Below are 11,504 nucleotides of genomic sequence, written 5' to 3' on the forward strand. Positions count from 1 at the left end.
TCCGGCCATTTCGTCCCGATGCCAAGAGCAGGGACAGACCACATTAACTTCTTTCACGTATTGATAGGCCAGATAACGAGCCTGTTTCGCCGTCAAACCAAAGTAGTCGTTGGCCACATGGAGAAAGTGCTCCAGCACAGCTTCCTGTTGCTCCGTGAAAACCTATGGAAGTTACAGTTAGCAGAATTATCAAAGGGTTATTCATATCATACTGTTTTGTATCCCTTTGGCGCTATCTCCACGTCGTCAGTGTCCACATCAGTGGATTCCACGTCGTCGGGGAAAATAGTCTCGTTGTTTCTGCGATGGAGCAACAGTGTGCTCCTGGTGCTCGTTTCGGCGTTTTCCTCTTGTAGTTACGCATGTTTGTTTGATAATATTGTTTGTTTGTTTATTTATTATTGGTGGCTAGAGATGGTAGTTTATTGTTATGGTTAGCCGATTCGCACAAAATACCACTCCTAATTGTCCCAGCTACTTCAAAGACGAAGCTACAAGTTGTAATTGTATTTCAATAATGTTTAATTATTCATTCAATCATCCTCAATACTAATGTATTGATATTATTTGAAACGCTTTAATTTTGGCGCCCAAGCTTAAAATACTGAGAAAATAGCAATCGATAGTTGCCCAGCACCGCCCACGCAGTAGGTATTTTCAAATAGCTCCGCTAGCGGTCACACCACATCTATCAGTTGAAAAAAATCGCAGCAGTCGAATTTTCGGAAATTTCGAGCAGCATTTAAATCCGGTTTGCTTGGAAAGTGTTAACATATTTTCGCCAGCCAAAAAACTAGCAAACGCACAGAGAAAGAAAACAAGCAACGCGAATTACCCGGGAAAACACGCGGAGAAGCCGCAAGGAGGTGCGCAAAATCGCAGGATAAGCGGAGTTCGATTGGATGACAAGGCGGGCCACATCCTCGGATCCTGGCTAGAAATTTGAAGTACACAGCGCCACCATGTCCACCGCCTTCCTCACCCTCATCGCCGTCATCGTGTGCATCCTGTTCCGCATCCTCAATGTCCACAGCCAGCCGCTGAAGCCCAGTGTGTGGTGCCTGGACGCCCAGTTCCTGGACTGCCTCTACAAGATCGCGCCCGTCCTGCGGGAACCGTAAGTAGTCCGGGTAACAAGCGGGGCGAAATCGTGTGGAGCTCATCCTTTAGTCCTTGCGTCACAGGGTCACAGGTGTGGCCAAAATGATGGCAGCCTTGCGTTCTTGTAAGATTACATCCGTCGAAATCGATATTGTAGCACATAGCTGAAGTGGAGATTCGTTTATTTAATCCTTATTTAAATATGTATGTATCATCATAGTATTTGTATTATGATGTGTAATAACAGCAGAATAAGAAAGCAATTGGATTCTATTTCAGTAATAGAACTACTCATTTTTCAAGAAGTTTAATGAAGTACTTGCAGCTGAGTTTTGCTAACTATGCCATCAGCATCACAGTCGCGCCAAAATATTAGTTACACCGATGACATAATTAAGCCAGTCGTTTTCACTGATAAACAAATCGGCAATCATCTCAAATTACTTTAAACCACCAATTAACTCGCATGTGTAAAATAATAGGTATTGTTTCACGCAGTGTGTCGAATTCCCAGCAGGCGAATAAATCATGAATGGCAATTAGTCAATCAAACTGATGTCGCCGTCTAAATAATTCAGAAACTCATCAGCATTTGCAGCTACTATCTGCGGAATGCAGCTACGAACTCATTGATTAAATGCAATTCTACCACTATCAGTCAATAAAATGGTTTGTGTGACACATGTGTTCAATATATAGGTACCCCTCTATAAAATAAAAAGCACTCGTTTCTGTCTCAAGTTTCGTTATCGGTGAAATAATACCCCTTACTCATAATATATGTACTTCTGCGGTCACAGGCTAAAAACAATTCAATAGGTTATCGGGCATAGAAATTGTTTTCAATTAGGATTTGTATTTGCCAGTTTAATAAAGGTTATCAGCTGAGTGATAGAGAAATTAAGTTTATTGGCAACAATATTCATGAACTTTCATAGTTTCCTTGACGAACATTTTTCGTTGGCTGCGCCTGGAAAATTTTCATTCGATTGGCAATATTTTGTGTAAGTCTATGAAAGCCCCCGGCGTTTCTTTCTCGGGACCCAGAGGCCGCATAATTAAATGGATTTTTTCTTTGGCTTTTAATTTACTTTTTCTACATGTCTGCCAGAAGGCGCGATAAGGATTAAAAACAATACGAGTATAGCTCAAAGTTCGCCCCACAATTACGCAGTTAAGACGGCGACTAACGCCTAGCAACCCGATTTTGGCCACAAATTTCCCTGTCACTCGATAATCGCGTGGGGTTTCCTCAAGATATATGTACATATGTGTATATATACGTTTCTGTATCGAAATGTAGGTTGATAATGAAAAGATTGCCGGCGAATGGTTGGCGCAGTTTCTTTTTGCCACTTGTGCTCTGGCGATTCAAATGCCGGCACTACCTGTGAATGTTTTGCCTTTTTTGTTTTTTGTTTTGGCTTTTTGCCCAGTCGTCTGCCGCTTTTGTTTGACAACAAAGATTGCGTAAGCAGCGTTCTCTCGACCGCTCCGCAGCTTTCTTCTCCTCTCACCTGTGATTTCTCCCCTGACAAACCGGTTGAAAGGTGAGATTTACTCGGCTAAAATGCTCGAGTGCCTATTAATTTCCGTCACCTCACTGTGCATTTGTTCTACCCACGATGTTAGCTTAGAAATTCGAACAATAGACGTAATTAATATTTTCGGATTTTATTTTCACGTTTTCTATGCCCAGAGGTTTCAATAGAGCATGGTTTATATACTCGTATTTGTATATCCAAAAGTTCTATTACTTGTTTTTACTTTTCCTCAGCTCATAAAATGCGACCTTTAAGTTAAGTAAATAATTACGTACTGTTTTCCCAAATTGGCTCATAAACAGTGGGATTATATTGCCATTGTGATATAAGAATACTAATATACACAATTACTAACAAAGTAGGATCCAGTGCCGTAGAGTCTAGACTCTAGAGGCTCTAATTTCCTCAAAGAACATTACTTAAGAAGGGGTGCGGCATGGAAGGAAACCTAGGATGACTCATTAGCACCGTGTGCTGTTCACTCTTAGCTGACAATTTAAACTTAAAGGTGGGAAAGAATGGCAGCTGTTTTTGCTTTTAGGCTAGCGAACACATTATCTTCTTTTACAATACATTTCTATATGTATGCGGGGCATTATTCATTAAGTACACGGTGTCATATTGATTAACGTTCGGAAATTCATGCTTGAAACTGATTAAAAATTGAAAAGCTAGATACGCCGGCATTTGTGCCAGTTCCCAAAGTGGCCACGCCCCTGCCCACAAACTTTTCACCATTTTACTTTGATTGATACTAATTGAAAGGCTACTGTTGCCGAGCTCACAAATGGATACACAAATTGTATCACGTTTTTGCACGGCTGACATGACACTTGATACACGCAGGGAAAAGTACTTAGTAAAGTGCTTAAATCAAAAAAGAGAGGGCTTTTAGGAACAGGAAGTATAAGTAAACCACCCTTTTTTCTATTTAAGTATACCTCTGTACTCTGTTAATTCCAAATTCGAAATTGTTAAAATATACTTTTCAATTGAGAGTACCTTTAGTGGCGAACATCCGACTTTCTCCATCTAATTCTGGTGTTGCTGCGTGTACTCAATTAGGTTCAATTGGTTCTAATGCTGTTTGCTGAATGGCGGCTTTGTGCATTTAGTGGCATTCTCGTTCGAAATTGTAAGTCATCGCATTGAAAAACTTGGACGCAGATCAAAATTCAATTTGTATGAATTATATTTGCGCAAATTTGGCAAATTGCCTGCTAACTAAACTGGAAGCAATTGTGTGCAGATTTATCATTGCCATAACTCAAAGTGCAATGTCAAGGGCAAACAAGTTCACAATAAAATAAAATAAATATCTATGTAAATAAAATAGGTGGCCAACGGAAAGCAAGTAGCTTAATCAGCCCTTCTAGTAGGTTTTCGACCCATACGCTATTTGCTGACTTAAGAATATAAATTTGTAATAATCCCATTGTTTCCACACTTTTCAGGTACATTCCCCCGCGACTCTGGGGCTTTAGTGGCCATGTCCAAACAGTTTTGCACAGCATTGTGGGCCGAGTGCGGTGTCCCTGGCCACTCGGAGAACGAGTGTACATGTCGCTGCAGGATGGTTCCACACTGACCTACGACTTGTACCAGCCACTCAACGAACAGGAGGGTAAATTTCCACGCCTAATCCTGATGCATTGCCTGTATTAAACGTACCCACCACTTCCACAGATGACATCACGGTGGCCATTTGTCCGGGCATCGCCAACAGCTCGGAATCGGTGTACATTCGCACGTTCGTGCACTTGGCCCAGTGCAATGGTTACCGCTGTGCGGTGCTAAATCACATTGGCGCACTGCGCAGTGTCCAGGTGACCTCCACACGCATTTTTACCTACGGCCACACGGAGGATTTCGCGGCCATGGTGGAGCACTTGCACCAGAAGTACCGCCAAAGTCGAATTGTTGCGGTTGGTTTCAGTCTGGGCGGCAATTTGGTCACCAAGTACATGGGTGAGGACCAGAAGACAAAGCCCAACAGCGTCATTGGTGGCATATCCATATGCCAAGGCTACAACGCCGTCGAGTGAGTTGCTGGTCAAACTATTTATATTGGAAATACTAACTATCTCTATTTCAGAGGCACCAAGTGGTTGCTCAACTGGCAAAACTTCCGTCGTTTTTACCTATACATCATGACTGAGAATGTGAAGAGCATTATTCTGCGACATCGACATGTCCTCCTGTCTGACGAGGTGAAGACTCGGCATAATCTCAACGAGCGCGAGATCATCGCCGCTGCCACTCTGCCCGAATTGGATGAGGCTTACACGAGGCGAGTGTACAACTTCCCCTCCACCCAGGAGTTGTACAAGTGGAGCTCGTCGCTGTTCTACTTCGACTCGATCAAGAAGCCCATGATCTTCATCAATGCCAAGGATGATCCCTTGATTCCAGAGGATTTGCTGCATCCCATCAAGGAGTATGCCAGTAAGTCTCCCTATTCTCTATCTCAATTTGCCATCAGGTTGCTTATTCAATCTTTCCCCTCAGCCACGCGTCAAAACACAGCCTACGTGGAGGTGGCCCACGGCGGTCATCTGGGCTTCTATGAGGGCGGCTTCCTGTACCCGAACCCTGTGACTTGGCTGGACCGCACGCTAGTGGCGATGGTTGGCTCTTTGGTCATGATGCAGGACGTCGGCAAGGTGGCCCCTTAGGCCTGGTCACTATTATCACACGCACACACAACTATTTAACGCTTTTGTGTCAAAATTGGTTGTTGCTGTCGGATATGAATCTTTGAAGGAACCTCGGATCGGAACCGAGCCCGAAAGACCCCATACATATAATTAAAATATATGATATCGATGTGCAGCAAGTAAAAATTATCAGCCGCGCTAGCAGTGAAACATAAATTGATGTATACTTTTGCAAAGTGCATTTAAAACGGAAATTGCAGTTTTTTGACAACGGTTTTTATGCTTTTTAATGACTTTTCGAAGAGCCAAACATACAATGTATCAGTTGAACTCGTACCTTAGTTAGTTAACGCGACCACATGTATCCATGTACTTATATCTAAGCAAATTCCTATTTATTAGCATTTTCCTTTGTGATCTAACAGGTTTTACGTATATTTTTATATGTGAAATGTACACCAGACACCGCACAGAATATACGATGTATGACAGTAATTATAAATTATAAGTCCTCGACCGCACCACAAACATATAAAATAGCAAGAAGATTGCCTTAGTGTAGACCTCGTTTTGTAAGTGTGAATATGATTTTAACTATTCATTTTGTACTACGATGCATTTCACGGAAATCAAAGAGAAACCAAATGAATGTTTGCCCAATGTCGGCTTCATTTTTGTATACTTTTTCTGAACTTTACCAAGTTGATAGTCAGATGGATACGCGATTTGTTTACCAATGTAGTGAAGTATGGACGAATATTTATAAATGTATTTGTAAACGTATTTATATATGTATATTGAAACAAATAAATTACAGTTGGACAAAAAGAATCCCTTTATTTGTGGCAGAGAATTTAACATTTTTGATTTCAGCATATTTTAAAGTTTGCTGTTAACTTGACTATGGGTAATATTTTACATTTTCTCTACATCTAGGTTAACACTGGTTTTGACTTTATTCGTTGCAAGAGCAGTCGTGGCCGAGCGGTTAAGGCGTCTGACTAGAAATCAGATTCCCTCTGGGAGCGTAGGTTCGAATCCTACCGACTGCGATGAATTGAGTTTCTTTTTTTTTCATTTTCCGTAGAAAATATTTCATTTATACAAATCTTTTTTTTTCTTTTTTGATTTGTTTGCAAGATTTCTATTCTCGCTTTTGCATACATATGCTATTAAAATACTATCGAGTTTGAATTATTCCCTAGATGGGATTATTTTTTATAAAAAAAAATGTTCTTATTAAAAGGCTTAAATTTAATTAGGCCTGAGATTCGGCCTCGTCCTCATGACAAAGTTCCAAGTGCCTACGCAGACTACAGATTTGGGTAAAAGCCCTCACGCATAGGGAGCACTTGTGTCGCTTTTCTCCAGTGTGGCTCCTCATGTGCTTCTGGGCATCTGACCGCTCCCTGAAGACCTTCTCGCATAGATCGCACTTGTACGGCTTTTCTCCCGTGTGAATCCGACTGTGTTGGTTTAAAGCAGATGGATCCGTAAAGGCCGTGTGGCAGATGTGACACTTGAAGGGTCTTTCGCCCGTGTGAATCCTCTTGTGTCTTTTGACCGAAGCCATTTGTACAAATGACTTCTGGCAAATATCACATGTGAAGGGTTTTTCCCCAGTGTGGCTGTTATAGTGGCGGCGACATCTTGATTTGCTCGGGAAGGTCTTGTCGCAGAGGTTGCACTTGTACAAAGGATGGCTGGCTGGTCTTTCGCCCGTGTGAATCCTTTTATGTCTTTTGACCGAAGCCCTTTGTGCAAATGTCTTCTGGCAAATATCACATGGGAAGGGTTTTTCCCCAGTGTGGGTGGTATAGTGGCGGCGACATTTTGATTTGCTCGGGAAGGTCTTGTCGCAGAGGTTGCACTTGTACAAAGGATTCCTTGTGAGCTGGCTGGCTTGCTTCGTCATCTCTCCTTTGGCGGTGTGCGTGCTGGTGTGTATTATCGGTTCGGTATTTTCGTTGTTGTCCGCTGAGGACATTGGACTGGGTCCTTTCGTCCTGTGGTGTCGCAGAATGTGCAGCTCTAGGAGGCCTGGACTCTGATAGGACATGTGGCACTGTGTGCAGGCGTGACTCTCATCCTCGCAAGCTTCTTCGGGGTGATCACTATATACTTCTTCCTGGGGCGTCTCTTCATCAGTGGAATGGTCCTCCTCCTCTTCTTCTTCTTCGACGAGTACTCCCTCGTCGGAGTCCGATAGCTCGATGATTTCATTTTCCTCGAGAACCGCGTCCTGCACTTCCCAGAAGATCTGGTAGCTGCGTTCGTAGGTTTCCATGATCGCAAACGCACTGTGGGCATCCTCCAGACAAGGTGGGCAAATTGCGACCGGAAATGAGTCCCCATTCTCAACTTTGAAGCCGGTGCATTTGGAAATCATCTGGGCTATTGAAATTCGAAGATCCTGCCTTTCTTCGAAAATGTTTACCATGTTTTCGGAGTCTGTCAGGCAAACTCGACACTTGTTCTCCATTACCCTGAATTTGAACGAATCGTACATTACCGCCTTTCCTCCAAATTGATCAAACGAACTTACGAATAAATTTGTGGTTGTATTTACTAGATATTTCATTTATTAGAGGGAATAGTTTGTTTACCATTTCGGCATTGCTTTCAGATCGCATGTGACATAAACACCCTGTTCCCATAACAGTGGGCTGTTGGGCGCATTAACATATGTATGTTACATTATCGAACTGTTATCGAATTTGAAAACATTAATAATTAACAGATAATTAAATGCAAATTACATATAATAAATTCCTAGATGGAAGACAAGTTTATTTCTAGCACTTGCGTGACTCTTGACATGCCTTCGAAAAAGAATGATATTCTTAAGGTTTAAGCCGCAATCCTCACACTTATAAGGTCCTTTTGGCATGTGTACAGATCTGTGATGGTAGAGGCAGGATGGAGTTGAAAAGGAGGACTGGCAGTCAGGACACTTGTATGGTCGTTTTCTCGAGTGGGTTAATTTATGTGCCGCCAGGCGAAACTTATTCAGAAACCTCTTGTCGCAGTCATCACATTTGAAAGGTCGTTCATGCGAATGGATCTGTATGTGTGCAATAAGGTTCGATAAATCCATAAAGGCCGACTGGCAAATGGAGCATTCGAAGGGACGTTCTCCCGTGTGTTTCCTTATGTGGACGTCAAGGTTACCGCGTGTCGCGTATTTCTTAAGGCAATAGTCACACTTAAACGGTCGTTCGCCCGTATGCTTCATTATGTGGCGATCTAGGTGGCTCTTGAACTTGAAGGCCTTCGGGCAGGAAGAGCACACGAAGGGTCGAATGTCGGAGTGTATCTTCTTGTGGTGGTACAGGTTACTTTGGTCCTGAAACGACTTGGCACAGATGTCGCACTTGAAAGGTCGTTCGCCCAAATGTAGGATGACGTGCCGATTAAGAAAGCTTTTCAGTCGAAAGGACAGCGGGCAGCTGGGGCATTTGAATGGACGTTCTCCCGTGTGGACGCGGCTGTGCGCCTCGAAGGTGGATCGATGTGGAAAGGACTTGCTGCAGTAGGAGCACTTGTAGGCCTTCCGAGCATGACGGCCAACCAAATCGTTTTCGTTGGAATATAGTTTTTCAGTATCAGTCTCACTTAGCTGTTCATCAGATGCAGCAGTTGCAGTTTGTGGCATATCCTTGACTTCCTCGTCCGATAAGCCGCATTGGTTGGACGCACTTTTATCCAGTTGTTGAGTAGAGTCTTCCGATTTGCTGTCAACGGTTCGATCACACTCATCTTCTGATATCTCATAGATTTCATCCGCATTGTAAGTGCACTTTCGGTTCCCATCGGCATCGTGCGAAGTCCCACTCTCGCTGTCCGATATTGTGTACACCTCTCCGTCTGTGAATTCCTCCTCCAGGATCGCATCTTGTGCCTCACAGAAAATCATGTAGCTGCGCTCGTAGGTTCCAATAATGTCGAATGCACTCTGGGCATCCTCCAGACATGGTGGACAAATGAGCTCGGAGAAAGTGTCCCCTTTTCCAACATCACAGCCAGTGCATTCAGAGATCATGTGTGCTATCGAAGACCTCAGGTCTTCTTGTTTTCGCTCGAAAATGTTTACCATATCAACGCTGACTCCCAGGCAGACTCGGCATCTGTCTTTGAGTGCACTGAAAAGGCGGGGAAGGACTTTAGAAACTTTACAATTTACGAAAACAGTTTCTTACGCTTTCATTTCTAAATAATAAAAGAGCTTGTTTACTTTTTGTGGAAAACAAGATTTAGATACTGAACAACAGATGTTTTCATATCGGTTATCGATAGCCAACGCATGTGTGGTTACAGGGTGTTCTGTGTACGAGCAGTATGAATGAATTCTCAAATTGTAAACAAACTGCATGAATATGTCTACTTGTTTACCAAGAATGGACACCATAAGGTCAGCTATACGTGGTAAAATGATAAGCACGTTAAATTTCTAGTTTAAAAGTAAAAAAAAAGTTGTGAATCTCTCGCAGTCGGTAGGATTCGAACCTACGCTCCCAGAGGGAATCTGATTTCTAGTCAGACGCCTTAACCGCTCGGCCACGACTGCTGTTGGTTTGCTTGGGCAATTTGCCAACTAATGTCGATTGCATAGAGACCGAAAGACTGTCGGCATTTAACAACACTGCATGGGTGTTATTTGAATTTAAGCGCGAATTTGAATGCGGCACCAAAATCCTTTTAGTTGCTTTCATTTAAACCGATAGCAGAGTTTTATTTTTTTTAAACCTTTATTGAGCGCATTAAAATTTACAAAACTGTTTAGGGCAATTCTCACGACAGCAACAATTAATGCCGCATTTGGTGTTCATGCCCAGGCACTTCTTCTCAGCCCAGGAAAAGGAAATAAGACCTAAGCAGATCGTAAAACAAATTATATAAGTAAGCAACGAAACTTTTTGAATTATCTAAATACTCACGGGCAAATCCAGCTGCCAGGCGATCGGCATTTTTCTTATTTAGATCGCAATCGGACATGCATACGAAGGTGAAGGGCTGGCCTGCACCACAATGTGTGTCCAGGAGGCAACGATTCACGGCTTTGCAGTTGCAGGGACCAGTATTTGGACTATTTGGAGCCTTGTAGACGCAATGGGGTCCGCAGCAGGCATTGTCCCGAGGCGGAAGTTTGGGCTCCTTGTAGCCTTTACCGTCGCAGTTGTTCAGGCCAATGAATGGATGGCAGGACTTCTGGTTGCAGCCCGATATTAGGGCCATCAAGCAAGCCAGCAGTTGGAAAATCAGCAGAACTCGTGTGGCCGTCATGTTGGTTACCAGGTCACTCAAATGATCCACCCGAAAGCAGCCTGCTTTTATACCCACATATCTCCATGTATTTACACAATTGCAAAAAAGGCCTAATTAAAAATAGCCCACATTAAGTTGGGATAGACTATAAAAGGCTTGGCACTCTTGGCATTTCATCTGAGAAGTCTTCGATATGGTTGCCAAGATTCTGCTGAGCCTGCTGCTCCTTGCTGTTGCCACCGAGCTGGCTTCGGCCCACTGCCCCCAAAAACTCTGCCCAGTGGTCAGGAACTCGAATCCTCGGTGCAAGGGAAAACTCCAGTATCAGTGCGTTTGCGATTTCACCTGCTCCGAATGGGATAAACCCTGCAATTGGGTCCTTTCCTGCAAGAATGAAATCGACGACATCAATGCCGTTCGCGACAAGAAAAATAAGCTAAGTAAGTTTGGTCACTCATATCCTTGATGAAATTGTTCTCCAATTACGATTACATTTTCTTGCAGATTTGCTTAGATTGCCCAATCGAAATCAGCAGGAGTGTTTGGACATCAATATCAACACCCACAAGCATCCCAATTGCTGCAACTTGTTCTGCAAGGCTAATGTTAAGGATGTGTGTTTTTAAATAAATGTATGATCGTCAAATATTATCGTTTATAACTTCCCGTTGGTCTGTGGCGTATATTATAGCTTAAATTGGTTGGATTTGAGAGAATATTTTATATAAGGCAACACAATACTTAAAACCAAGTAATGCGTTTGGCTGTATTATTATCTAATTGATTTTTTTTAAGTGTGAAACGAATTTTCCATTTATAAATTATTTACTCTTCTTCCAAAGAGTAATTTCTGATTTTTAACGGGGCCATAACCTTTTTGTTTTGAGAATATTAAAATTGGGTGTTTATAAATAACAACTGCGTTTTTTATTAGCGG

The 11,504-nt window shown here is 42.7% G+C and overlaps 4 protein-coding genes and 2 non-coding genes across 8 annotated transcripts; 3 read left to right on the forward strand and 3 right to left on the reverse strand.

Annotated features, from left to right (window-relative positions):
- Window positions 1-673: 673 nt before the first annotated feature.
- Window positions 674-5,577, forward strand: LOC122616250 (abhydrolase domain-containing protein 2). Its single transcript, XM_043791647.1, has 5 exons — window positions 674-1,117; window positions 4,100-4,269; window positions 4,332-4,686; window positions 4,741-5,090; window positions 5,154-5,577. The coding sequence occupies exons 1-5, from the start codon at window positions 963-965 to the stop codon at window positions 5,318-5,320; spliced, it is 1,197 nt and encodes a 398-aa protein (XP_043647582.1). The 5' UTR covers window positions 674-962; the 3' UTR covers window positions 5,321-5,577.
- A 695-nt stretch (window positions 5,578-6,272) lies between these two features.
- On the forward strand, window positions 6,273-6,354 carry Trnas-aga. The gene has a single exon. It is a non-coding gene; the product is annotated as a tRNA-Ser (tRNA).
- Window positions 6,355-6,424: 70 nt separating this feature from the next.
- On the reverse strand, window positions 6,425-9,565 carry LOC122621070 (zinc finger protein 271). 3 transcript variants are annotated; one of them, XR_006326187.1, is made up of 3 exons: window positions 9,502-9,565; window positions 7,844-9,444; window positions 7,653-7,788 (listed from the first exon to the last, which is right to left on the reverse strand). XR_006326187.1 is itself a non-coding variant. In XM_043798816.1 (2 exons), the coding sequence occupies exons 1-2, from the start codon at window positions 7,957-7,959 to the stop codon at window positions 6,561-6,563; spliced, it is 1,344 nt and encodes a 447-aa protein (XP_043654751.1). In that variant the 5' UTR covers window positions 7,960-8,062; the 3' UTR covers window positions 6,425-6,560. The 3 variants fall into 3 exon arrangements, 2 of the variants coding, with proteins under 2 accessions (XP_043654751.1, XP_043654759.1); XM_043798816.1 differs by lacking the exon at window positions 9,502-9,565 and having other exon boundaries at window positions 6,425-7,788; window positions 7,844-8,062; XM_043798824.1 differs by lacking the exon at window positions 9,502-9,565 and having other exon boundaries at window positions 6,428-7,788; window positions 7,848-8,062.
- A 222-nt stretch (window positions 9,566-9,787) lies between these two features.
- On the reverse strand, window positions 9,788-9,869 carry Trnas-aga. The gene has a single exon. It is a non-coding gene; the product is annotated as a tRNA-Ser (tRNA).
- Window positions 9,870-10,062: 193 nt separating this feature from the next.
- Window positions 10,063-10,590, reverse strand: LOC122611388. Its single transcript, XM_043784411.1, has 2 exons — window positions 10,240-10,590; window positions 10,063-10,172 (listed from the first exon to the last, which is right to left on the reverse strand). The coding sequence occupies exons 1-2, from the start codon at window positions 10,583-10,585 to the stop codon at window positions 10,063-10,065; spliced, it is 456 nt and encodes a 151-aa protein (XP_043640346.1). The 5' UTR covers window positions 10,586-10,590.
- Window positions 10,591-10,760: 170 nt separating this feature from the next.
- Window positions 10,761-11,193, forward strand: LOC122611387. Its single transcript, XM_043784410.1, has 2 exons — window positions 10,761-11,007; window positions 11,072-11,193. Exons 1-2 carry the CDS (start codon window positions 10,761-10,763, stop codon window positions 11,191-11,193), a joined length of 369 nt encoding a protein of 122 aa, XP_043640345.1.
- The last annotated feature ends 311 nt before the right edge of the window (window positions 11,194-11,504 follow it).

Source organism: Drosophila teissieri, chromosome 2L (genome assembly GCF_016746235.2).
Source record: "Drosophila teissieri strain GT53w chromosome 2L, Prin_Dtei_1.1, whole genome shotgun sequence".
In the NCBI taxonomy this organism is placed as follows: Eukaryota; Metazoa; Arthropoda; class Insecta; order Diptera; family Drosophilidae; genus Drosophila; species Drosophila teissieri.

Bases quoted from the DNA above. Each gene is read 5' to 3' on its own strand.
- LOC122611387 (XM_043784410.1), top strand. From the start codon at position 10,761: ATGGTTGCCAAGATTCTGCTGAGCCTGCTGCTCCTTGCTGTTGCCACC. The intron at 11,008-11,071 runs GTAAGTTTGGTC...ATTTTCTTGCAG, and splicing joins CGACAAGAAAAATAAGCTAA to ATTTGCTTAGATTGCCCAAT.
- LOC122621070 (XM_043798816.1), bottom strand. From the start codon at position 7,959: ATGGGAACAGGGTGTTTATGTCACATGCGATCTGAAAGCAATGCCGAA. The intron at 7,789-7,843 runs GTTCGTTTGATC...GTTCAAATTCAG, and splicing joins AACCACAAATTTATTCGTAA to GGTAATGGAGAACAAGTGTC.
- LOC122611388 (XM_043784411.1), bottom strand. From the start codon at position 10,585: ATGACGGCCACACGAGTTCTGCTGATTTTCCAACTGCTGGCTTGCTTG. The intron at 10,173-10,239 runs GTGAGTATTTAG...CGATCTGCTTAG, and splicing joins CCTGGCAGCTGGATTTGCCC to GTCTTATTTCCTTTTCCTGG.
- LOC122616250 (XM_043791647.1), top strand. From the start codon at position 963: ATGTCCACCGCCTTCCTCACCCTCATCGCCGTCATCGTGTGCATCCTG. The intron at 4,270-4,331 runs GTAAATTTCCAC...CCACTTCCACAG, and splicing joins GCCACTCAACGAACAGGAGG to ATGACATCACGGTGGCCATT. The intron at 4,687-4,740 runs GTGAGTTGCTGG...TCTCTATTTCAG, and splicing joins CAAGGCTACAACGCCGTCGA to AGGCACCAAGTGGTTGCTCA.